At 46.6% G+C, this 27,161-nt stretch overlaps 1 protein-coding gene across 2 annotated transcripts; it reads right to left on the bottom strand.

Moving 5' to 3' along the window:
• Positions 1-69: 69 nt before the first annotated feature.
• Positions 70-27,077, bottom strand: pgm2l1 (phosphoglucomutase 2-like 1). Of its 2 annotated transcripts, none has more exons than XM_031897400.1 (14): positions 27,056-27,077; positions 13,895-14,062; positions 9,017-9,123; positions 8,290-8,374; positions 7,307-7,390; positions 7,028-7,221; positions 6,348-6,537; positions 5,782-5,879; positions 5,090-5,270; positions 4,401-4,494; positions 3,387-3,516; positions 3,065-3,254; positions 2,319-2,452; positions 70-1,597 (listed from the first exon to the last, which is right to left on the bottom strand). In XM_031897400.1, the coding sequence occupies exons 2-14, from the start codon at positions 13,979-13,981 to the stop codon at positions 1,495-1,497; spliced, it is 1,677 nt and encodes a 558-aa protein (XP_031753260.1). In that variant the 5' UTR covers positions 13,982-14,062; positions 27,056-27,077; the 3' UTR covers positions 70-1,494. The 2 variants fall into 2 exon arrangements, with proteins under 2 accessions (XP_031753260.1, XP_002943713.3); XM_002943667.5 differs by lacking the exon at positions 27,056-27,077 and adding an exon at positions 21,730-22,001.
• Between the last annotated feature and the right edge of the window lie 84 nt (positions 27,078-27,161).

Here is a 27,161-nt window from a genome sequence, read left to right as displayed (position 1 = left end):
GGGGCAGTCTGGTATACCACACACACTGGGGTAACAGGATCCCCATAATATTATACTTTTAATATGAAATAAGGAGGAGCAGTCACCCCCCAATGAGAAATCACTATAATAAACCTTGAAATGCTCTTCTGCACCCAGGGAGGTACTTTACCAGTCCCCTTGGCCACTTACCCGCCCCAGAGAGAATCATCAGGGACACAGGATGGAGAATACGGAAAGGCTGTGGGGGAACTCACACAGCTCTGCATAGGCGGGGCTTAACAAGCAATGGCAACACCCACTGTAAAGCAGCCAATCACTTGTGGGTACTTCCGCTGTGAGCTCAAAATGGCTTACCCAGCTCCACCCATTTAAGCCTCAATGTATATTCCATCTGTAGCCAAGTTGGCTAGGGCCACGTGGGGCAATTCCACTGCTTATATGGCCCCAGCCAGTAGTAAATTGCTACTTGTAGTGGTCTGTACCCTCTGTGTAGACACTTCTGACTACTGAGTCGGAAACAACACAGAAATGACAAACAGTAATAATACTCTATATGTTCTACAGTCTCCTTAAAGCAACGCCGGAGATTGTTCAGCCACGTTCCGGAAACCCCAATTACTGGGGCGTATTTACCGCCACAGTCAGCCCAAGCAACCAATCAGAGAATTGCATTAATAATGCAATTCTCTGATTGGTTGCTAAGTGGTTGCTAACAGTGCGTCTGTGACCCACACCAGCACCGGCTCCATTACGTGTTCGGGAACAACCCCCGGCATCCCTATAATAATATCTACATCATTGTCTTCGCAATTCCAAAGTTCAAAACGCGCCTGTGTCTTTAAGAACGACGCGCAAATCGAGTAATTATTGTTACACTCGTTATCTATACAAACCAATGCTATTGCTACGGCAAAACCAAATGCATTTCCATCCCAACCCTTCTCGGTCGGTGAAATATTTCTATATAAACGCATGCAATACGGGAAAAAAAAAACAGAGAGGAGGCGGGGCTCCTGTACAGAATATTTATACATCATATAAAATGTATAAAAAAAAAAAAACTAATAAATTAACATGAAACAGGCAAAACAGAAAGACACAGATCAGAAATGTAACTATTTGGTAATCTCTTGCCCCCCCCCGCGCCATCGAATAGGACGGGGAGAGCAATGAGGCCCCCGGCAACGCCGCTCCTAAGGCTTAGTGCAACGGATATAGAACATCAAGCGCCTTAAACAAGATGTCGGAAATGATTTGGTCAAAAAAAACCAGACAAATAGAAAACGAGCGATATAGGAGGATTGTGGGTAGAAATTCCCCTCCAATCACTCTTTAGCTTATAAAGTGCCCCGCGCATGGCATTATGGGCCGCCCAGTGAGGAGCAGGTACATTCCTGCGGGCAGTGGTTGGGACACCCTATAGGAAAGCCACACTGCTTGGTTTTTGGTTATCTCTGTCTCAATGTCGTATTGTGTAAGGTGCAGCCGCCATTACTTGGGGAGACGACGCCCTTACACACAGCGGCAGATCAGGCCGTTCCTGCTGGGTTCCAGGAAATTCTCCACTAGGGCGTCAATGACCTTTTTCAGCTCCTCTTCCAAGAAAGACTTTTCTCTAGGGGGAAAACAACAGGCAAAGATCAGTCATGTGCACACAGCTGCTATTCCCATTGGCTGCTTGGAAACACAAATAATTACATAGGGCCAGCCTGTTAACGGGGATAAACCCAGCCATGATGCTGCCCCACGGCGCCCCCTAGTTTTGCTATAGGAGCTGCCAAAAACCATCATTATAGATGCAAGGAAATTCCCCAATGAGAATTGTACTGATAAATAAGTTGATTATAAATGCAAAAGAACTGCCCAGTGAGAATGCTGATTCCCAGCACTGTGTCAGGCCCCTTGCTGGTACCTTACATATAGAGATAATGATGGCATTTTCTCCCCTCATTATATGGCACAGGAATCAGACATGGGGATAAAGGGACAGACTTGTTCAGTGCTGGGAAACTGTGCTTATTGCTCCCAACTCCAATTGCAGGAACAGAGAACAGGGAGCCGGATTTACTCACATCAGCTGGGATTCTCATTGGAGGATTTTTCGCATGTTAAAGCAGTCGCTGGCTGTGGGGATTTGGGGGAAAGTTTTATTGGGCAATATTGCTTTAAGAATACAGCCCTGATGTTGCTGGACTACAGCTCCCAGCATGCCCCAAGCTTCATTATATGTTACATTATTGTGGGATTTGTAGCCCAGTAACAACTGAGTAACATTGGGTTGAGCCGCGCTGGGCAGCAGGGTTTGTATCCCCTTTACAGACTGGTGTGTGACTTACCCTTGGCCTGGGGTCCCACACATCTCGGCATAGTACTTTATCTTGGGCTCAGTGCCGCTGGTTCTCAGGGTGGCGACACAGCCGTTCTGAAAGCTGAAGGTGACCATCTGGCTGCTCTTACTGACCGGCAGAACCTGCGCATTGGGAGAGCCCAGTGGAACAAAGTCAGTATCTACGTAGGTGCATCAATAGGGGCATTTGGGTCAGTCATTAGAACCAACCAATGGCAAGTAACTCGCTGCAACAGATACATTAAACGGGTAGTTAGCATTTCAATTAACTTTTAGTATGATGTAGAGAGTGCTATTCTGAGACAATTTGCAGTTGGTCTTCATTTTTTTTATTATTTGCAATTTTGAGTTATTTTCCTTTATGTTCAGCAGCTCTCCGGTTTGGAATTTAAGCCACAATCTGGTTGCTAGGGTCCAATTTAACCCAACAACCAGGCCAAGACTTGAAAGAGAGACTGGTATATGAATAGGGGAGGGGCTGAATATAATGATAAGGAATAAAAAGTAACAATAACAATAAAACTGGAGCCTCACAGAGCAATAGGGTTTGGCTGCCGGGGTCAGTGACCCCCATTTAAAAGCTGGAAAGAGGCAGAAGAAGGAGGCAAATAATCCAAAAAGTATAAAAAAAATAAATAATAACAAAGACCAATTGAAAAGTTGCTAAGAATAGGCCATTCTATAACTAAAAGTTAAGCTGAAGGTGAACTTTCCCTTTAAGAACATCAGACATACAGATTTCTTATTCAGTTGGCTGCTGTCGTAGCCGGTGGTCACATCCCGAACGTGCAGGATGCCGTAGGGCCCACAGAACTCTGGGTATCTCTTTGGCCCGTTGTAGTTCCGCAGGCGCTCAAATATCCTTCTGATTGTCGCGGGGTCGTAGCACAAGAAATAGGAGGTCTTTGAAATGTGATAACCATATCTGGGAAAAGTCACAATAGAAACAAAAATAATTTACAGCGTTGGTAACTTGCTTTATGGCAGAGGTTCTCAGATACACTTAGCATCAGAACCATAAATGGCACCAAAGGGAGGAAACCCTGTGTCTCCTTACGTTTCATACAGACTCTCCAGCTGCTGCTCCATAGTCACGTTGTTACTGTCCAGAAAGGCGGCCATTTCCGCCACAACCACAGCCGCACTCACGCCATCTTTGTCCGGCACCGAGGTTCCGCACATGAAGCCTGAGAGAAACAGCCAATGCCAATTGTACATTAAAAGGGTCTGAGGCTCCCATAGGGCAGAGCAGTAAATCAATCATTAAAGGGGATACAAACCCAGCCATGATGCTGCCCCACGGCGCCCCCTAGTTTTGCTATAGAAGTTGCCAAAAACCATCATTATAGATGCAAGGAAATTCCCCAATGAGAATTGTACTGATAAATAAGTTGATTATAAATGCAAAAGAACTGCCCAGTGAGAATGCTGATTCCCAGCACTGTGTCAGGCCCCTTGCTGGTACCTTACATATAGAGATAATGATGGCATTTTCTCCCCTCATTATATGGCACAGGAATCAGACATGGGGATAAAGGGACAGACTTGTTCAGTGCTGGGAAACTGTGCTTATTGCTCCCAACTCCAATTGCAGGAACAGAGAACAGGGAGCCGGATTTACTCACATCAGCTGGGATTCTCATTGGAGGATTTTTCGCATGTTAAAGCAGTCGCTGGCTGTGGGGATTTGGGGGAAAGTTTTATTGGGCAATATTGCTTTAAGAATACAGCCCTGATGTTGCTGGACTACAGCTCCCAGCATGCCCCAAGCTTCATTATATGTTACATTATTGTGGGATTTGTAGCCCAGTAACAACTGAGTAATGTTGGGTTGAGCCGCGCTGGGCAGCAGGGTTTATATCCCCTTTAATAATTAATATAGAAATCTTATAGTGTTGGGCAGTCTATAGCATCAAACTGGGAACTTTGATTATCTGTGGCCTTTATACCACTTGCCCCTCACATTAATGGCTACACTACTTGTGGTTTTCAGATGGATGCGCATAACATGTAAGTGGGTTTATGAGTGGGCCTGCCCTCCATCTATACATACAGTTACATACGGCTTTACCTATAGATTCCTCAAATGCAAATACGACCGTCTTCCCCTCATCCAGGAGACTTTTCACTCTGTTTCCGATCCATTTAAATCCAGGAAGGGTTTCCTGTAATGGAACAAAAGCAATCAGTTATAGAGGCTTAGTAATAACCTGTATAGCCTGCAGCCTTGTGCCTTTATATGGGGGGCACAGAACCCCTCAGTGACTGCTAATATCCTTATCATTTACAGTAGGGGGTACATTATCCCTTATAATACATGAGTGATACTCAGAGTTCCCTGTATAACTCAGCCTGCAGCCTTGTGCCTTTATATGGGGGGCACAGAACCCCTCAGTGACTGCTAATATCCTTATCATTTACAGTAGGGGGTACAGTATCCCTTATAATACATGAGTGATACTCAGAGTTCCCTGTATAACTCAGCCTGCAGCCTTGTGCCTTTATATGGGGGGCACAGAACCCCTCAGTGACTGCTAATATCCTTATCATTTACAGTAGGGGGTACATTATCCCTTATAATACATGAGTGATACTCAGAGTTCCCTGTATAACTCAGCCTGCAGCCTTGTGCCTTTATATGGGGGGCACAGAACCCCTCAGTGACTGCTAATATCCTTATCATTTACAGTAGGGGGTACATTATCCCTTATAATACATGAGTGAGAGAGTTCCCTGTGCCTTACCGAGTTGAGTACTTACCTCAAAGTGGAAGCCCTCCTTGTTGGCAATAGCGCGCAGGATACTGGAGGACACAGTGGTTGCCAGCATACAGACATCCCTCACGTCGGACCTATCGGGGCAGGACTTATCCCAGCAGTAGAACATCCACCATCCCAGCAGCGCCGCCAGTTCATTCCCAGTGAAGACCTTCCAGCGGCCCCTGTAACATACCAGCCCGGAGTCACTTAATAGCCCCCCCCCCCCGGGGAATTGGGCATCACCCACACAGCTAATTAAACCTAATAATAAAGCACAATAACTAGTCCCTTGGCTTTCACCCAATCTCTATCCCTATTCTTATCCAATAGAAAGAGGAGGATCTTTATTCTCATGTATTGGGCCTCATTCTATTGGGTGGGAGTGACTTTATTATTGCTATTTATCTTTACATTGTATGTTTTTTATACCAACTAGGGACTATAAAAAAAGGAAAACCCATAAAAATAGTTAAATGCTTCTCTTCCTGCTAAGGCCCCCTGTTAAACCACTGTCTGGTTGCTAGGGTCACTAAGCACAGCAACCAGGCAGAGGTTAAATGCTACAGCCAGGAAACAAAGGAAGGAGCACAGGCTGCCATTGGACAGGACATTCCCCTTGTCCTTAGATCTGTATCGGGGCAATAAAACAGAACCTGCTGGAATAAAGGGCCGAGCCAAACAGAAACTCCGTACATGTCCTGCAATTCAGCAACTGCCAGTCTGTCGGCATCTGGGTCAGTTGCCACCACCACCCGGGCACCTTCCTTCTCTGCCAGCCTGAGAGACAGCTCCTGGATGGGGCAGAAGCATTCACGTGAGTGTCACTGTGCCAGCACTGAGGGGCAGACAGCCCGGCACAATAACATTGAATCAGTCTCCACTCATGAACCATCACTCGCCCCTAGCCAACAGTCAGTGCCCAGCAAATTCCCCCACTAATGAAACTGATGTTTTGGGGGTTGGCTGCTGGCCCTGCTAATATATGGGCATTCTAAAGGGGATATAAACCCAGCCAGCGACAGCTTTAACATGCAAAAAATCCTCCAATGAGAATCCCAGCTGATGTGAGTAAATCTGGCTCCCTGTTCTCTGTGAGCACGTGCAGTGCCACTGACACACCAAAGATGGCCTAACAAGATCCAAGATGGCACCGAGCTCCCGTATATGTACCCCAAACTACTTGACCCCAGAGCTGCAGCCCCCCAATCCCCAGCTTTTACTTCGGACCCACATGGAAAGGTTAAGAGGGACATTATTACCAGAACGCATTCGCCTTCCTCCGGATTTGGGCACTTGACTGTGGAGAAGTCGGGATCGGGATCTTTTTGTTCGGGAACCGGAATTGGGGGGCTGAAGCCGAAGACTCTGAACGCTCCCTGAACGTAATCATGGCCTACGCCATGAAAGGAGCTATGAACAAACTTTAGGGGTGTCTTCATATTAATGTGCCTGCAAACGGGACGTCAGAGGTGGAATTTGATTGGCCAATGCCAAAAGCGACATAGTTACAAAGTAAGGCAGATAGACGCGTCATATGACTAGTGATATTCAAGCGACAGTTTCGAGTGACAGTTACATAGTAAGGCAGATAGACACGTCAGTGATATTCGAGTGACAGATAAGTGGCAGTTACACAGTAAGGAAGATAGACGTGTCACATGACTAGTGATATTCAAGTGACAGTTTAGAGTGACAGTTACACAGTAAGGAAGATAAACGTGTCACATGACTAGTGATATTCAAGTGACAGTTTAGAGTGACAGTTACATAGTAAGGCAGATAGACACGTCAGTGATATTCAAGTGACAGTTTCACAGTAAGGCAGATAGACACGTCAGTGATATTCAAGTGACAGTTTAGAGTGACAGTTAAACAGTAAGGCAGATAGACATGTCACATGACTAGTGATATTTAAGTGACAGTTTAGAGTGACAGTTACCTGTGGAAGCAGAGAGACTGCAGCTCCTCCATGTAACTCCTGGTTATCTCCTCCAGGGGGTCCCTGGCCAGGGGGCTGCTGTCGGGCAGATTCTCCTGCCAGGACTCGTCCCAGGGCTCTGCGTGCTGCTCGATGCACTTCAGGATTTCCTTGTCATGGGGTGATGTGATCTGCGCCCCGTTTTCCCAATACACCTACGGGGGGGGGGGGGCAGGGTTCAAATGAAAGCTGTTCCATTGCTTGGTTCCTGGTTCAGCACAGATGTAAGTGGGCACTCACCTTAAACCCATTGTCCTCCTTGCGATTGTGCGACGCTGTGACCATGACCCCGGCGACTGCCCCCAGTTTCTGCACCGCGTAGGGCTGCAACGAGCAATAGGAGCCGACTGAACTATATACCCCAGCGTTTCCCTGGTCTGCCCAGGCATCAGGGTTACAGTCCAGCACAGCAATGGTTAAACAATCTGCCCACACTGACACTAATTCCCAAAGCAACCTTGTCAAATAAATCCACTCTTTCCCCCTTCTGCTCTGGGGTTGTTCTCTTCCCCATGGTCAGGCAACTGCTGGGGCACGGGCCTGAATAAAATAGGTGGTTGGGGCTTCCACTATCTCATTGGGCCGAGAAATGGGATTTTGTTGATGCTCCCCCAAAAAAGCAGGAAATCAACTGAACCAGTGTGTTGGTTACTGGGGGAGGTTCCTGCCTGACCATGGGAAAGAGAGCAGCCCAGGAGCAAGAAGTACAGAGACTCAGAGCTCTGTACCTGGGTAAGTACTGGGGGGAGATTGGATTCACTTACCCAGGGGGAGGTTCCTGCCTGACCATGGGAAAGAGAGCAGCCCAGGAGCAGGAAGTACAGAGAATCAGAGCTCTGTACCTGGGTAAGTACTGGGGGGAGATTGGATTCACTTACCCAGGGGGAGGTTCCTGTCTGACCATGGGAAAGAGAGCAGCCCAGGAGCAGGAAGTACAGAGAATCAGAGCTCTGTACCTGGGTAAGTACTGGGGGGAGATTGTATTCACTTACCCGGGAGGGGGGTTCCTGCCTGACCATGGGAAAGAGAGCAGCCCAGGAGCAGGAAGTACAGAGAATCAGAGCACTGAATTGGGAAGGGGATTGGCTGGATTCAGTCACATACATCAGGAGGTTTCTAGTGCAAATGGGCTCAAGATTGCGCCTATTTAATGTACCCGCCCACATTTACAGCCAATAATCTCCCACAATAATCCACCCACCGCCTCCAGAAGGCAGACGTACCACGAAAGGAGTGGGGACGTATCTGGAGAAGAGCTGTACCGGGACCCCCCTGCTCAGAAACACGGCGGCGCTCAGCTTGGCAAACCTTTAATAACACAGAATAGAAATGTTACAGGGTGGGGGGGGGGGGGGGGGGGGAGGAAGCCAGCGCTGGCCAATCCCTGCAGGGCCTCATCTCCCACAGCCCCCAGTGCAAACTGGGACTCATCCAGTTCCTACTGGAACCCGCCCTGCCCAAACCTGTGCATGTTAGTGCTGGGAACTCTTAGATTTGTTTATCTGTCCCATACACTCATTAGCCTTCAGTCTATAATGTTAGATTGTAAGCTCTTGAATCAGGGTTCTCTCTCATCCCACAATGTCACTCTGTTACTGTGCAAGTGCTGGGTAACCTGCTGGCCCCACATACACAATGGGGCTCATTTACAAACATTGGGCAAATTTGCCCCAGGGTAGGAACCTATAGCAACCAATCAGCAGTTAGCTTTCTTTCATCCATGAGCAGTGAAAGCAAATACCTTATTGCCCTGGGTTGCTGCCTAGGGGCAAATTTGCCCAGTCTTTATAAAGGACCCCCAGTGGTTCTGATTTACCAGAGGGTTTATTATTATATGCAGAGGCCTCGGCTGCCCTAGGGCGGTTCAGACAATTTCACCAGAGGGGGCACTTGTGAGGTGCAATTGCTGCTCTGTGATGGGAGTGGTGGCGAATCCATAGGGGCCCGTACCTTATACTGCTGCTGTTACTGGTCACTTGGCCTCGCGTGTCATAGCCAATCACAAGGCCTCTCTTCTTCAGATCGGGGAAACTCCTCTCAAGGTAGTGGTACATTCCCTGCAACAATACACAGCTTTAACCAGGGGCCACAAATATTAAAGGGGATACAAACCCTGCTGCCCAGCGCGGCTCAACCCAACGTTACTCAGTTGTTACTGGGCTACAAATCCCACAATAATGTAACATATAATGAAGCTTGGGGCATGCTGGGAGCTGTAGTCCAGCAACATCAGGGCTGTATTCTTAAAGCAATATTGCCCAATAAAACTTTCCCCCAAATCCCCACAGCCAGCGACAGCTTTAACATGCGAAAAATCCTCCAATGAGAATCCCAGCTGATGTGAGTAAATCCGGCTCCCTGTTCTCTGTTCCTGCAATTGGAGTTGGGAGCAATAAGCACAGTTTCCCAGCACTGAACAAGTCTGTCCCTTTATCCCCATGTCTGATTCCTGTGCCATATAATGAGGGGAGAAAATGCCATCATTATCTCTATATGTAAGGTACCAGCAAGGGGCCTGACACAGTGCTGGGAATCAGCATTCTCACTGGGCAGTTCTTTTGCATTTATAATCAACTTATTTATCAGTACAATTCTCATTGGGGAATTTCCTTGCATCTATAATGATGGTTTTTGGCAACTTCTATAGCAAAACTAGGGGGCGCCGTGGGGCAGCATCATGGCTGGGTTTATATCCCCTTTAACCCTCTCATGTTACTGGCTACATTGCATTGGCTACAATTGCAGTACTCCTGGCTCACAGGGGATTCTGGGAAAAGTCTACGTCACACTAAAAAAATAGAAAAGGGCTGAGCGACTCCATCAGAAAAATACAGAATATGCCAAAGGCTAAATTGAACCTAATTCCCAGGAATTTGCTCATATTTCAGAAAGGAAGGAATCTGTGATGAACAGATGCAGCTCGGTGTTTTGCTCATAATCCTGAGGCTCTGCCAAGTCATTTCCATGAAAGTCTCCTCCCTCTTGTGCAATCTGCGCTGCTATTGGTCCAATGCTCCTGCCAGGCGTCCAAAACAAAGGCAGCACGTGGCGAGCAGGCTCTCCCTGCATGGGGCTCTACTGGCTCACGTTCCTGCATTCCTCATTCCCATACACCGCCCTCCCCTTACGGCTCTGTATTATAAGGGTAATGTACCCCCTACTGTAAATGATAAGGATATTAGCAGTCACTGAGGGGCTCTGTGCCCCCCATATAAAGGCACAAGGCTGCAGGCTGAGTTATACAGGGAACTCTGAGTATCACTCATGTATTATAAGGGATAATGTACCCCCTACTGTAAATGATAAGGATATTAGCAGTCACTGAGGGGCTCTGTGCCCCCCATATAAAGGCACAAGGCTGCAGGCTGAGTTATACAGGGAACTCTGAGTATCACTCATGTATTATAAGGGATAATGTACCCCCTACTGTAAATGATAAGGATATTAGCAGTCACTGAGGGGCTCTGTGCCCCCCATATAAAGGCACAAGGCTGCAGGCTGAGTTATACAGGGAACTCTGAGTATCACTCATGTATTATAAGGGATAATGTACCCCCTACTGTAAATGATAAGGATATTAGCAGTCACTGAGGGGCTCTGTGCCCCCCATATAAAGGCACAAGGCTGCAGGCTGAGTTATACAGGGAACTCTGAGTATCACTCATGTATTATAAGGGATAATGTACCCCCTACTGTAAATGATAAGGATATTAGCAGTCACTGAGGGGCTCTGTGCCCCCCATATAAAGGCACAAGGCTGCAGGCTGAGTTATACAGGGAACTCTGAGTATCACTCATGTATTATAAGGGATAATGTACCCCCTACTGTAAATGATAAGGATATTAGCAGTCACTGAGGGGCTCTGTGCCCCCCATATAAAGGCACAAGGCTGCAGGCTGAGTTATACAGGGAACTCTGAGTATCACTCATGTATTATAAGGGATAATGTACCCCCTACTGTAAATGATAAGGATATTAGCAGTCACTGAGGGGTTCTGTGCCCCCCATATAAAGGCACAAGGCTGCAGGCTGAGTTATACAGGGAACTCTGAGTATCACTCATGTATTATAAGGGATAATGTACCCCCTACTGTAAATGATAAGGATATTAGCAGTCACTGAGGGGTTCTGTGCCCATATAAAGGCACAAGGCTGCAGGCTGAGTTATACAGGGAACTCTGAGTATCACTCATGTATTATAAGGGATAATGTACCCCCTACTGTAAATGATAAGGATATTAGCAGTCACTGAGGGGTTCTGTGCCCATATAAAGGCACAAGGCTGCAGGCTGAGTTATACAGGGAACTCTGAGTATCACTCATGTATTATAAGGGATAATGTACCCCCTACTATAAATGATAAGGATATTAGCAGTCACTGAGGGGTTCTGTGCCCCCCATATAAAGGCACAAGGCTGCAGGCTGAGTTATACAGGGAACTCTGAGTATCACTCATGTATTATAAGGGATAATGTACCCCCTACTATAAATGATAAGGATATTAGCAGTCACTGAGGGGTTCTGTGCCCCCCATATAAAGGCACAAGGCTGCAGGCTGAGTTATACAGGGAACTCTGAGTATCACTCATGTATTATAAGGGATAATGTACCCCCTACTATAAATGATAAGGATATTAGCAGTCACTGAGGGGTTCTGTGCCCCCCATATAAAGGCACAAGGCTGCAGGCACACTGTACTTGCCTAAAGGTGCCGATATTGTCGGGGGGGATAATGTTTGTTCAGATGAAACCCGTGTCAGTTTATTAAGATTAATAAGCCCCCGCTCACACCCGCTGATCCCTGTGGGCGGAGCCATGTATATATAGCAAATAAAGAAACACACACAGTGATTAATGTGGCACAGACACGCAGTGGGGCAGATACGCCTCAGCTTGTCTCTCCCCGGCTCTCCCATAACAAAGATGAATGACCAATTCTAAACAGCTTTCCAATTGGTCTTTTTTTTTCTTTTTTATAGTTTAATTATTTACCTTCTTCTGCCTCTCCTCAGCTTTCAAATGGGGGTCACTGACCCCGGCAGCCAAACCCTATTGCTCTGTGAGGCTCCAGTTTTATTGTTACTTTTTATTCCTTATCTTTCTATTCAGCCCCTCCCCTATTCATATTCCAGTCTCTCTTTCAAAGCAATGCCTGGTTTCTAGGGTAATCTGCTCCCTAGCAACCAGATAGCTACTGAAATTCCAAACTGGAGAGCTGCTACTTTAAAAGCTAAATAACTCAAAAACCCACAAATCATAAAAAAATGAAGACCAACTGCAATTTGTCTCAAAATATCACTCTCTATGGCATACTAACAGTTAATTTAAAGGTGAACCCACCACTTTAACAGAAGAATTTGGGGCTGCAATAATAAATGAATCACTAGATAATCAGAGCCTCGCACTTACTGACTTTATTTGCCTTTTGCTTGATTCAACCTTTGCTCAGACTAATTACACGGAAAAGAAGCGCCGAGCGTCCGATATGACAGCGGCACTTAAGCGTTCTGCCTCGATACAGTGCCGATAATTAAAGGGTAAACAAAGTGCTTTTTAATTCACAAACCTGGAGATAGGGAATGTCAATGTGAAGAGCAAAGTAAGCAAAGAAATTGCCGGAGGGTGTGGGTGCAGGGAGAGGCGTCTGGGCGTTTCTAGGCTGGTACTGCGGATCAGCACCTTGGACAGAAGTCAACAGCTACACTGAGGCAAACAGTCAGCTCCTATAAACGGCCCAGTGGCAAACTAAGTGTTGCTATAGAAGTTGCCAAAAACCATCATTATAGATGCAAGGAAATTCCCCAATGAGAATTGTACTGATAAATAAGTTGATTATAAATGCAAAAGAACTGCCCAGTGAGAATGCTGATTCCCAGCACTGTGTCAGGCCCCTTGCTGGTACCTTACATATAGAGATAATGATGGCATTTTCTCCCCTCATTATATGGCACAGGAATCAGACATGGGGATAAAGGGACAGACTTGTTCAGTGCTGGGAAACTGTGCTTATTGCTCCCAACTCCAATTGCAGGAACAGAGAACAGGGAGCCGGATTTACTCACATCAGCTGGGATTCTCATTGGAGGATTTTTCGCATGTTAAAGCAGTCGCTGGCTGTGGGGATTTGGGGGAAAGTTTTATTGGGCAATATTGCTTTAAGAATACAGCCCTGATGTTGCTGGACTACAGCTCCCAGCATGCCCCAAGCTTCATTATATGTTACATTATTGTGGGATTTGTAGCCCAGTAATAACTGAGTAACGTTGGGTTGAGCCGCGATGTGCCCGTCCATGCCCGTTGTCACTGTTTAATGGAAACCTCCTGCCCCCAGCAGGGTTTGGGCAATCAGATTAGATTGTAAGCTTTACGGGGCAGGCACCTCTATCCTCTATTGTCCTCTATTTCTCTATCGCCTCTTTGATTCTTAACCTATAGCAACTGTACCTTGTATTTATTATCCTACTTTGTATTTATCTATTATTGTAATAACCCCCAGTTGAATTAATTTATTGTCCTACCATACAGTGCTGTGTACATAAGTAGCTCTTTATATACACTTAGAGTACATATATATATATATATATATATACACTGCACAGCAAGGCAGGGGTTAACTGATCGTAGTCTGTGCTGTGCCCAAGGGGAGAAGCCATTAACCCTGGATGTATTGTTTTTCTGTGCTCAGGGTTGGCATCTGTTGCCATGGTTACAGCCCCATAGGGACCACTGAGCCCAATTAACACTTGCCTTGCCCTACAGAGGAACATAAAGCCACTGTATGAGGTTCACAGCCGCTATCCAGGGGTTGCCCCGGCCGTGCCACTTACCTGGGAGGTCTGTATAATGGTCAGATCATTGATGCAGCTGAACCCGGCGCCCATGGCGGAGCGCAGACCGGCGGTGCCAAAGGACATTCGGCAGCACAGACGCTCGCGGAGCTCCTTGTTCTTCCCATTCCGTAGCAACGTCTCTATCTGGGCTTTCGTCTTTGGATTCTGTCAATCAAAAGGGAAACGGTTCTTATTGCAGTAAAATAGTCAGGTCACAGGTTCAATTCCAGTTAGGGCAACGTGTGTGTTCTGTCTGTGTGGGTTCCTCTGGATTCTGCCCTGGAACGGTTATGGTAATTAAAGGGTAAACTCAAATTGCTGAAATATTTTCAGGAGTTTAAATAGTTATCTGGTTGCTAGGTTCCAAGTTACCTTAGCAACCAGGAGATGGTTTACATCAGAGAATGGTACAGGTATAGGACCCGTTACCCAGAATGCTCAGGACAAAGGGTATTCCATATAAGGGGTCTTCATAACTTAAGTCTATTAAAAAAATCAATAAAACATTAATTAAACTCAACAGGATTGTTCTGCCCCCAATAAGGGGTAATTATATCTTAGTTGGGATCAAGTACAGGTACTGTTTTATTATTACAGAGAAAAGGGAATCATTTAACCATTAAATAAACCCAATAGGGCTGTTCTGCCCCAATAAGGGGTAATTATATCTTAGTTGGGATCAAGTACAGGTACTGTTTTATTATTACAGAGAAAAGGGAATCATTTAACCATGAAATAAACCCAATAGGGCTGTTCTGCCCCCAATAAGGGGTAATTATATCTTAGTTGGGATCAAGTACAGGTACTGTTTTATTATTACAGAGAAAAGGGAATCATTTAACCATGAAATAAACCCAATAGGGCTGTTCTGCCCCAATAAGGGGTAATTATATCTTAGTTGGGATCAAGTACAGGTACTGTTTTATTATTACAGAGAAAAGGGAATCATTTAACCATTAAATAAACCCAATAGGGCTGTTCTGCCCCAATAAGGGGTAATTATATCTTAGTTGGGATCAAGTACAGGTACTGTTTTATTATTACAGAGAAAAGGGAATCATTTAACCATGAAATAAACCCAATAGGGCTGTTCTGCCCCCAATAAGGGGTAATTATATCTTAGTTGGGATCAAGTACAGGTACTGTTTTATTATTACAGAGAAAAGGGAATCATTTAACCATGAAATAAACCCAATAGGGCTGTTCTGCCCCAATAAGGGGTAATTATATCTTAGTTGGGATCAAGTACAGGTACTGTTTTATTATTACAGAGAAAAGGGAATCATTTAACCATGAAATAAACCCAATAGGGCTGTTCTGCCCCCAATAAGGGGTAATTATATCTTAGTTGGGATCAAGTACAGGTACTGTTTTATTATTACAGAGAAAAGGGAATCATTTAACCATTAAATAAACCCAATAGGGCTGTTCTGCCCCAATAAGGGGTAATTATATCTTAGTTGGGATCAAGTACAGGTACTGTTTTATTATTACAGAGAAAAGGGAATCATTTAACCATGAAATAAACCCAATAGGGCTGTTCTGCCCCAATAAGGGGTAATTATATCTTAGTTGGGATCAAGTACAGGTACTGTTTTATTATTACAGAGAAAAGGGAATCATTTAACCATGAAATAAACCCAATAGGGCTGTTCTGCCCCAATAAGGGGTAATTATATCTTAGTTGGGATCAAGTACAGGTACTGTTTTATTATTACAGAGAAAAGGGAATCATTTAACCATGAAATAAACCCAATAGGGCTGTTCTGCCCCAATAAGGGGTAATTATATCTTAGTTGGGATCAAGTACAGGTACTGTTTTATTATTACAGAGAAAAGGGAATCATTTAACCATGAAATAAACCCAATAGGGCTGTTCTGCCCCAATAAGGGGTAATTATATCTTAGTTGGGATCAAGTACAGGTACTGTTTTATTATTACAGAGAAAAAGGAAATCAATTTTAAAAATCTCAATTATTTTATTAAAATGGAGTCTATGGGAGATGGGCTTTCCGTAATTCGGAGCTTTCTGGATAACAGGTTTCCGGATAATGGATCCCATACCTGTATGGATGTATGAATAGGAGAAGGACTGAATAGAAAAGAAAGTTACACAAAGTAACAATAAGAATAAAACTGGAGCCTCACAGAGCAATAGGTTTTGGTTGCCATTTGAATGTTGGAAAAAGCAAATAATTATAAAAACAAAAGACCAACTGAATAGTTGTTTAGGCCATGCTATAACATACTAAACGTTAGCTTAAAGGCAAAACTCCTCTGTATTATTTAAAGCTTCTAGTTGTGGTTCTTCCGCTGTTGCTCAACTTCCCCTTAAGAGTGAAGGGTTGCTCGGAGTTCCAGCTAACAAGCCACGGCTTACCATGAACAGAAGCATAAACGTTAGCAAGCGCTGGCCCCCATACCCCCGGCCCCCATGCCCCCGGCCTACACCCTGAGCAGACACAATAAAGGGCAAATAACCCTAAGGTCACTCATACATTCTCCTCTCCAGGGCTAAGTGCGAGCGGCTGTCTGTCAGTTATTGGATCAGTGAGTTAATAGAGCGTGAGGCATCCGAAACATGAATCCGTGTGATATTTCCAAACTAGGGGTCGGCCAACTCCCAGCAAGCTCTCTGCTGTGCCAAATGGGCCCGGTACAGCCGCACCGCTATCAGCTATATATATACAGTTATGGGCAGGAGCAATCAATGCAGGATACAGACTGATCAATACAGGCCTCTGGGTACAGGCAGAACCAATCGATGCACGAAAACTGTATCCCTGGGCTTTACTGCTCAGTCTCAGCCCCTACCCCTATAGTTCCAGGGGTACCCAGGGCACACATAAGCACTCACCCCAAATCCCCCCCTAACTGGCCTTCAGGCTGGGCCCCCTTAGCCCATAACAAGGTTACAGATATATAGAAACATTGGGGTAACAGTCACCCTGCTATAGTTCCAGGGGTACCCAGGGCACAAATAAGCACTCACCCCAAATCCCCCCCTAACTGGCCTTCAGGCTGGGCCCCCTTAGCCCATAACAAGGTTACAGATATATAGAAACATTGGGGTAACAGTCACCCCACTATAGTTCCAGGGGTACCCAGGGCACAAATAAGCACTCACCCCAAATCCCCCCCTAACTGGCCTTCAGGCTGGGCCCCCTTAGCCCATAACAAGGTTACAGATATATAGAAACATTGGGGTAACAGTCACCCCACTATAGTTCCAGGGGTACCCAGGGCACAAATAAGCACTCACCCCAAATCCCCCCCTAACTGGCCTTCAGGCTGGGCCCCCTTAGCCCATAACAAGGTTACAGATATATAGAAACATTGGGGTAACAGTCACCCCACTATAGTTCCAGGGGTACCCAGGGCACAAATAAGCACTCACCCCAAATCCCCCCCTAACTGGCCTTCAGGCTGGGCCCCCTTAGCCCATAACAAGGTTACAGATATATAGAAACATTGGGGTAACAGTCACCCCACTATAGTTCCAGGGGTACCCAGGGCACAAATAAGCACTCACCCCAAATCCCCCCCTAACTGGCCTTCAGGCTGGGCCCCCTTAGCCCATAACAAGGTTACAGATATATAGAAACATTGGGGTAACAGTCACCCCGCTATAGTTCCAGGGGTACCCAGGGCACAAATAAGCACTCACCCCAAATCCCCCCCTAACTGGCCTTCAGGCTGGGCCCCCTTAGCCCATAACAAGGTTACAGATATATAGAAACATTGGGGTAACAGGCACCCCGCTATAGTTCCAGGGGTACCCAGGGCACAAATAAGCACTCACCCCAAATCCCCCCTAACTGGCCTTCAGGCTGGGCCCCCTTAGCCCATAACAAGGTTACAGATATATAGAAACATTGGGGTAACAGTCACCCGCTATAGTTCCAGGGGTACCCAGGGCACAAATAAGCACTCACCCCAAATCCCCCCCTAACTGGCCTTCAGGCTGGGCCCCCTTAGCCCATAACAAGGTTACAGATATATAGAAACATTGGGGTAACAGTCACCCTGCTATAGTTCCAGGGGTACCCAGGGCACAAATAAGCACTCACCCCAAATCCCCCCCTAACTGGCCTTCAGGCTGGGCCCCCTTAGCCCATAACAAGGTTACAGATATATAGAAACATTGGGGTAACAGTCACCCCGCTATAGTTCCAGGCTGCAGTCGGGTGTATAATTAATTACAATAGGATAGAAGAAAATTAAATTAACACATTAATAAGGGAGCAGATTAACAGATTATTTGCTTTCGAGAGTCATTTACAAGGATGAAGTAAAGGCTGTGTTTCAAAATAAAAGTCACACACACAGATTGAAGACCAACTGCATAGTTGTGCAAATGAGCCCCATCTACAAGACAATACAAGTTAATTGATGGGCACACATCTCCTTTTACCTACAAATGGGGCAGTGGTTTGAGGTCACGTGTCCCTGCTAGGCTAATTAACAGGTCGTTATTAATAGAATTCCTGAAGTACCAAAAAGTGCAACTTTTCAGTTGGTCTTTATTATTTATTTTTTATGGTTTTTGAACTATTTCCCTTCCTCTTCTGCCTCTTTGCAGCTTTCAAATGGGGGTCACTGACCCCGGCAGCCAAACCCTATTGCTCTGTGAGGCTCCAGTTTTATTGTTACTTTTTATTCCTTATCTTTCTATTCAGCCCCTCTCCTGTTGATATACAAGCTTCTCATTCAAAGCACTCCCTGGTTGCTTAGATAATGTGGACCCTAGCAACCAGATAGCTGCTGAAATTCCAAACTAGAGAGCTGCTGAACAAAAAGTTACATAGCTAAAAAAATACAAATAATAAAAAAATGAAGACCAATTGCAAACTGTCTCAGAATATTACGCTCTACATCATACTAAAAGTTAATTGGAAGGTGAACTTCCAATTAATGAGGATACAAAACTCTCCGCGGCCACGCGCAATGCGCTTTGTCGGCGGCTCTAGCGCCCGTAACAGGTCGCTGTCCCTTTAAGAGAACGAAGTAGAACAAGGAGATTGAGATAAGAAGCAGAAGGACTTGACTCGTTAAATACATAATTACAAACGAGCAGCAGGGCCCTGTTGGAAGGGGAGAGGGGGAAGAACTCAATGTTCTCTGCCGGTGCCAGCTCAGTCATAAACGAGACAGATGGAGATAATGAATTTAACATTCGCTCGTGGGTCAGAACCGCCAGAACCCCCGTGTATATATAATAGATCCCTCCAGGTGTGCGGCTATCAGGTACCACGGATCCTCCTGGCTTGGCCCATAAACAATTCATAGCCCGGCGTCTGCCAGCCGAGCCCACAATGGGGCCGGAAACCTTAGCCAACCTGCATGTCTTGGAGGAGAAGCTGCCCTATTTTATTTTAAAGGGGAAGTTCACCTCTAAGTTATAGAATTACCTATTCTAAGCAACTTTTCAATTGGTCTTCATTATTTATTTGTTACAGTTTTTTAATTATTTGCCTTCTTCTGACTTTTTCCAGCTTTTAAATGGGGGTCACTGACCCCGGCAGCCAAACCCTATTGCTCTGTGAGGCTCCAGTTTTATTGTTATTGTTACTTTTTATTCCTTATCTTTCTATTCAGCCCCTCTCCTACTTATATATGAGTCTCTCATCCAAACCACTCCCTGGTTGCTAAGGTAGCTTGGACTCTAGCAACCACGTAGCTGCTGAAACTCCAAACTAGAGAGCTGCTGGATTGAAAATGAAATAACTAAAAAACTACAAACAATAAAAAATGAAGACCAATTGCAAATTGTTTCAGAATATCCCTCTCTACGTCATACTAAAGGTTAACTTGAAAGTAAGCAACCCCTTTTAGGGGGTCAATCACTTTTTTAATAAAAGACCCTAAGTTTGCTACGTGCAGTTACCCATAGCAACCATAGCAACCCATAGCCAACACTATTACCATTAGCCTTAATGTTATATGTACAGTTATTATATAGAGGTGCCCAAAATACCCCCTACCAGTGGCAGATTAAGAGCACCCCAGGCTGTCCCTGCCCCCCTTTCTTTTTGCTTATTTACTACAGGACTGAACAGCGAGTTTTAGGTCAAGTGATGTGCCAAAGTTGACCCAAACCCGCGGGTATCGGGCCAGGCCGTACATCACTACTATGTGTATTGCCAACCCCCCCCCCCCCCCCCCCGACACACACAGCAAATCCCTCTGCCTCTGTGGCACTAGATCTCGACCGAAGGCCTGGGAACAGATCCTGAGATTACAATGACGTCACGCAGAGCATTTATGGATTAAAGCCCCCCCACATGGCACCCTACTGAATCCTTACAACAGCTCCCAGCATGCAACTCTAATCGGACCCCCCCCCCGTGGCAGACAGTGATTGATGTGCACATAGAGGGGGTTTATAGCAAAGGGGCAAAAAGCAAGTTTTGCATGAAAAAGGGGCCACTAAGAATATGGGTGCCAGGGTGAGGGGCATCATGTGCCATTCCATGTATCTCGGGCACTGCCAGGGCAGGAACGTAAGGCTCACTGTAGGCTTCATTCCCTCTCAGGCTGTTCCACCTAGAGCCTTATCTACTGTACATTTCTGTTTATCAGCGGGGGCAGCCATGATTGCTCGGATGAGGAGACCCCAGCCAAATTCGCAGATGGAACGCAATATTCCAGTGGGAAATGGTGGGACAAGTGCCAGGTAATAACAACTCTCGTAATTGGTTAATTATTAATTAGTAATACATGAAGGCCTATGGGTGACTTCAGAAGATTATGGGACCCCCCCCCCATACACAATAAGCCACAGACACAGCCACAGCCCACAACACTCACAATGAGAGAAATGGTCAAATGTCGGGCAACTGTTTAACAAAGATCAGTAGCCACTAGAGCAGTGCTGCAGTGCTTGTTAGCCTCCCTTGTTGGTCCAAACTTTGGTCAGTCCTCCCCCCGCCAGCCTCCAGGACCACCTAGGACAGGAAACAGGACAACCTTGGCTAGTAGGGGTATCTAGGGGAGCAAACACCCTTGGTTGTCAGGCCAATAACCCCCAGTCACTGCTGCAAGCCCCCCAGGGAGGCCAGAGGCAGATACCAAAGTCCAATTAGTAACTGGCGGGGCATAAAAGGCAGCACTGGCGGCTATAAGAAGTCAGGGGGCCACCTCTCCTATAGTCTATACAGGAGGCAACACGTGTCCCAGGGCACTCAGTGTACATTTCCACACGCGTGTGAGCCACGCACCTGTGCAGGTAACGCATGATGCAAATAAGGGATAATGGAACGCTCCGGCTCACACACAGAAAGTAAACAAGCTGTTTGTTTGCAAAGAGACAGACAGATTTGCTATAGAGACCAGGCGTTATACTCAGTATCTGCCTAGGGGGGGCGCCAGGGAAACAAGGGGTTAAGAAGCACCGACCCCACGGTACCATAACCCAAGCCTGGCATGTAGTGTGGGCATTGGGATGGGCCATATTATATACTGACCTGATTGGCTGGGCACATACACATTATTTGTACCCCCCCTGATCCCAGCCCGTCCCACACAGGTACCAGGGGGCTGCCCAGATATACATCCATATTATATTTATATTATATAGCTATATGCCCCCCACTTACCCCACTGTTACTGTTATCATTATAATCCTTAGGGGTATAACTGTCCCACACCGGTGCCAGGGGGCTGCTGCACACACACATATATATATATACATTATATAACTATATGGCCCCCCCGTCCCACTGCAGCCAATGGCAGGGTTACCATTACAACCCATAGGGGTATAACTGTCCCACACCGGTGCCAGGGGAACACTACACACAGATATCCATAGGCAATCACTTGCCCTCACCTTATCCCAGCGCAGCCACTGCCATACGGCGAGGTCGAGTTCGGGCTCCCCGGTGGAGCTGGGGATGAGCAGATTGGAGTTGACGTCCCCTCCGGTCTCCCCCATGGTGTTGCTCAGTGCACGGTGCGGGCTGCCCGACAGCGCTTCTGCCTCAGCCGCTGCACTACGCATGCGCACACCAGAGGGCGCTCACTTCGCCGTCGGGATCAGCTGTTCCAGTCTGATCTACAGGCACATGCGCAGACAGTTCCGAGGGAAACCGCTAGGAGTTTAGTGCGCATGCGTGTGTGCGAAGGGAGAGTGCTTTGTAAAAAAGTGAGTTTTCTACCGGCCAATTATGCTTCCAGGGGCTTGAAATTAAACTCGCATCACAGCTGCTTCCCGGCATTGATCATTGTGAGAGAATTTAGGTCATCTTCAGCCCCAGGGCTATTGGAGGATGCTGGGAATGGTAGTCCATTAGCTGCAATTGCTTACAGTGTAGGTGTAAATTGGTGTCTGCCTCAGCTGCCTGTCCCTAATGAGCAAACGCGGTCCCTGTGTTGGACTCAACTGACCAACTGCATAGAAGTATTTTACGACCTGAAACAGCGCTGACTTCTGTCTCTGAGTAACCAGTGAGTATGGGAGAGAGGGTAGGTGTGGCACAGGGGGGTATTGGGGGATATACAGGGGTGCTGGGGGATATACAGGGGTGCTGGGGGATATACAGGGGTTATTGGGGTATATACAGGGGTGCTGGGGGATATACAGGGGTTATTGGGGTATATACAGGGGTGCTGGGGGATATACAGGGGTTATTGGGGTATATACAGGGGTGCTGGGGGATATACAGGGGTGCTGGGGGATATACAGGGGTGCTGGGGGATATACAGGGGTTATTGGGGTATATACAGGGGTGCTGGGGGATATACAGGGGTGCTGGGGGATATACAGGGGTGCTGGGGTATATACAGGGGGGTGCTGGGGTATTACAGGGGTGCTGGGGGATATACAGGGGTGCTGGGGTATATACAGGGGTGCTGGGGGATATACAGGGGTCTTGGGGTATATACAGGGGTGCTGGGGTATTTACAGGGGTTATTGGGGTATATACAGGGGTGCTGGGGGATATACAGGGGTGCTGGGGTATATACAGGGGGGTGCTGGGGTATTTACAGGGGTGCTGGGGGATATACAGGGGTGCTGGGGTATATACAGGGGTGCTGGGGGATATACAGGGGTGCTGGGGGATATACAGGGGTGCTGGGGATATACAGGGGTGCTGGGGTATTTACAGGGGTGTGCTGGGGTATTTACACGGGTGCTGGGGGATATACAGGGGTGCTGGGGGATATACAGGGGTGTGCTGGGGGATATACAGGGGTGTGCTGGGGGATATACAGGGGTGCTGGGGTATTTACAGGGGTGTGCTGGGGTATTTACAGGGGTGCTGGGGATATACAGGGGTGTGCTGGGGTATTTACAGGGGTGTGCTGGGGTATTTACAGGGGTGCTGGGGGATATACAGGGGTGTGCTGGGGGATATACAGGGGTGCTGGGGTATTTACAGGGGTGTGCTGGGTATTTACAGGGGTGCTGGGGGATATACAGGGGTGCTGGGGGATATACAGGGGTGTGCTGGGGTATATACAGGGGTGTGCTGGGGTATATACAGGGGTGTGCTGGGGTATATACAGGGGTGCTGGGGTATATACAGGGGTGCTGGGGTATATACAGGGTGCTGGGGTATATACAGGGGTGTGCTGGGGGATATACAGGGGTGTGCTGGGGGATATACAGAGGTGCTGGGGTATTTACAGGGGTGCTGGGGTATATACAGGGGTGTGCTGGGGTATTTACAGGGGTGCTGGGGGATATACAGGGGTGTGCTGGGGTATATACAGGGGTGTGCTGGGGTATATACAGGGGTGTGCTGGGGTATATACAGGGGTGTGCTGGGGTATATACAGGGGTGTGCTGGGGGTATATACAGGGGTGTGCTGGGGTATATACAGGGGTGTGCTGGGGTATATACAGGAGTGTGCTGGGGTATATACAGGGGTGTGCTGGGGTATATACAGGGGTGTGCTGGGTATATACAGGGGTGTGCTGGGGTATATACAGGGGTGTGCTGGGGTATATACAGGGGTGTGCTGGGGTATATACAGGGGGGTGCTGGGGTATTTACAGGGGTGCTGGGGTATTTACAGGGGTGCTGGGGGATATACAGGGGTGTGCTGGGGTATATACAGGGGTGTGCTGGGGTATATACAGGGGTGCTGGGGTATATACAGGGGTGCTGGGGGATATACAGGGGGGTGCTGGGGGATATACAGGGGGGTGCTGGGGTATATACAGGGGTGTGCTGGGGTATATACAGGGGTGCTGGGGTATATACAGGGGTGCTGCTCATACTGGGATGTGATTGGCTGCCTACAGGGGAACAAATGGTTTGGCATCACCATAGAGACACAGGGGTCGGAGCCCTTTCAGACACTTGATAGCCACAATGTAACCTATAGTCAAATAGTGAATCAGGTCAGACCTCGCCCAATGGGATTTGCAAATCTGCCCAATAGATATCTGCCCCTCCAAGGGCCCCATACACTGCCCAATCAGCTGCTATGTTTGAAGAGCCCGAGTTAGTAGCTCATACCAGCCATGTATGGGGCCCCTGTGCTACTGGCACGTTGGGCTGAATATCAACCGCCTATCAATTCCAATTTCAATTACAACTCCAACCCCCTACTGTAAATGATAAGGATATCACAAGTCACTGAGGGGTTCTGTGCCCCCCATATAAAGGCACAAGGCTGCAGGCTGAGTTATACAGGGAACTCTGAGTATCACTCATGTATTATAAGGGATAATGTACCCCCTACTGTAAATGATAAGGATATTAGCAGTCACTGAGGGGTTCTGTGCCCCCCATATAAAGGCACAAGGCTGCAGGCTGAGTTATACAGGGAACTCTGAGTATCACTCATGTATTATAAGGGATAATGTACCCCCTACTGTAAATGATAAGGATATTAGCAGTCACTGAGGGGTTCTGTGCCCCCCATATAAAGGCACAAGGCTGCAGGCTGAGTTATACAGGGAACTCTGAGTATCACTCATGTATTATAAGGGATAATGTACCCCCTTACACCCCCTTCCCCCCAAAGCACTTTGCTTAGTACCTGGTTAGTACCTATCCAGGTACTAAGGTGCTTACAGCGCCATTCTGATGGTTGGAATTGGAAGCGCAAGAGAACGGACGGCTGCAGTTGGGAGATTCTCCTTATAAAGCGTCACTGTGTATGAGGGAAATATGCGGCCAAACGGGGGCCACAAGTGCCAGGGCCCAGGAGCGCATTTAAATGGTTAGTACCCCCCCCTGCTGAACTCTATACTGGCTGAAGGGTTACTGATAATGCATAGAAGTAGGGTGATTCTCCTGTACCATATACCAGCAGGGGGTAACAGATAGCACCCAGAGGATATCTCCTGTATTATATACCAGCTGGGCACTCTTATACTGCTCAGAAAATATCTCCATTACTCTCCTATCAGCTCCCCAGTGTAGATTCTTCTGTTCTATGATTATTTCCATGTATCCCCATTGGCCCTGCGCTGTAGCTCAGCTCCCCTATCAATTGGCTTCTTATTGCCAGTGATGAGAAAGGGATTTTCCCTGTGACAGTTGCTTCCAGCTGCCATAGACACTGTGACAGGGACAATTTAATAGCCGGCATCATAAATCATGCAAAAAAGAGGATTTGTGGGGAAATGTGAATGTAGCCAGTAATTAAAAGGACAGCAATGTTTTGCCATTTCTAGGCGCCATCATTGCCGGGACATTATGAGGTTAAGTGACTCTGTCCAGGGTCACAAGGTAAGGGGCCCAGTGGGGCGGGTGCCTTACATCAATGGGTCCTGAGTTAGACTCCTGCCCTGGGGGCTCTTGCTTACACTGGGGCTCAATTCTGATACCGTCCCTACCCACCCAATCAGAGCTGAGCCCCATTGATGTAGGCAGGGCTCCCAGGCGGGAATCGAACTCACGGCCCATCGGTGTAAGGCAGTCTCCCTACCCGCTGAGCTATCCTTCCTCCTCCCACTTGTAGCATGTTTTTTCGTAATCTTGTCTTCTGCATATTGGCGGTTGGTGTATCCTAACCGACTGACTGAAACACTCAGGGTTACAGCCTGCTGCTTGCCCCAAGCCCTATATAACTAGGGGGGCTGTTTAACCCTTTTACTGCCAGCCATTTTGGTCAAAGCGGAACTTGTATTGCTATATATATAACTTGTTTTTGAACATTTTGCGCTCTTTCAATTTAGGGGCCTTAGCTTGGGGGGACTTTTAGTTTACCCAGGAAAACTATATATTGTTTTTTTCAGGACAACCTAAGGTTTCAATATATGGTAGAATTTCAATTCTGTAACAAGATATAGGCTTCTAAATAATGAAAAAATCTAATTTTCCATAATATACATACATTTTTGGAAAGAGCAGATTGTGGGGAATCCAGAATAGGTAGAACTGTCTGTCTGCTCCAAACTACCAAGTCACAATGCTTTCCTAAACTTATTGGTTTTTATCAAAATATGTGAATTTTTTGAAAAATCGCTTCAAAGCTTCCAGTCTATAGAATCTGATCTCCTACAGGCCATAAAGTAACCAGATAAACCCCCTAAATATGAACGCCAGGGGTCCCCTGAACAGTTTGATGCCCAATATGTATAGGTTTAGCTAAGTATGTGGCATGTAGGGGCCCAATGGGAACCCCCATATGTACTGTCATTTCAGCTCCTGCAAAATCAACACATTTACATCATTATATTTGGGATAAAGCTACAAAAAAGTACCCCCACCCCAGAAACCCATATGTTTTTGGAAAATAGACATTCTGATGAATTTAAAATAGGTAAAGTTATTTTTCTACACCAAAGTACCACATGGCAAAGCGAAGCTAAAAAACAGATCAGGAACACTAATACAGGGATAAAAATGCAATAAAACCACAAATATTGTGCAAATTAGTGAAACAGCAAAATAAGTCACACAACAGCGTAATTAGTGGTCAGAATATCTGATCCAATAGTCAGGCTGTCAAAATAAACAGTTTTTAGGGAAAAAACAAATACAAAGGGGTAAAATAAATAAGTAAAAAAAAATGTGTTTGTGTGTGTTTGTGTATACATGTGTGTACCCATCTAAACGTTGTGTGACAGTGTGTGTGTGTATATGAGTGTATAAAAGTGCGCTAACGTGTGCAAAATTAAACAAAACTTGTTCTAATATGTGTGCTCTAAGTGTGTGTAAGTGTGTATAATAGTGTAAAGAAAGGGCACTTACCTGGAGTGAAGCTCAGTGTAACTGTCAGATCAATTGTAAGCTCTGCTGTTTTGCTTGGTTTCACCCAGTCTCCAGGTCACACCTCTGGTGGGGGGCACATTGGGGG

Source organism: Xenopus tropicalis, chromosome 2 (genome assembly GCF_000004195.4).
Source record: "Xenopus tropicalis strain Nigerian chromosome 2, UCB_Xtro_10.0, whole genome shotgun sequence".
NCBI classification, from domain to species: domain Eukaryota; kingdom Metazoa; phylum Chordata; class Amphibia; order Anura; family Pipidae; genus Xenopus; species Xenopus tropicalis.
This window is presented reverse-complemented; position numbering and strand designations above follow the sequence as displayed.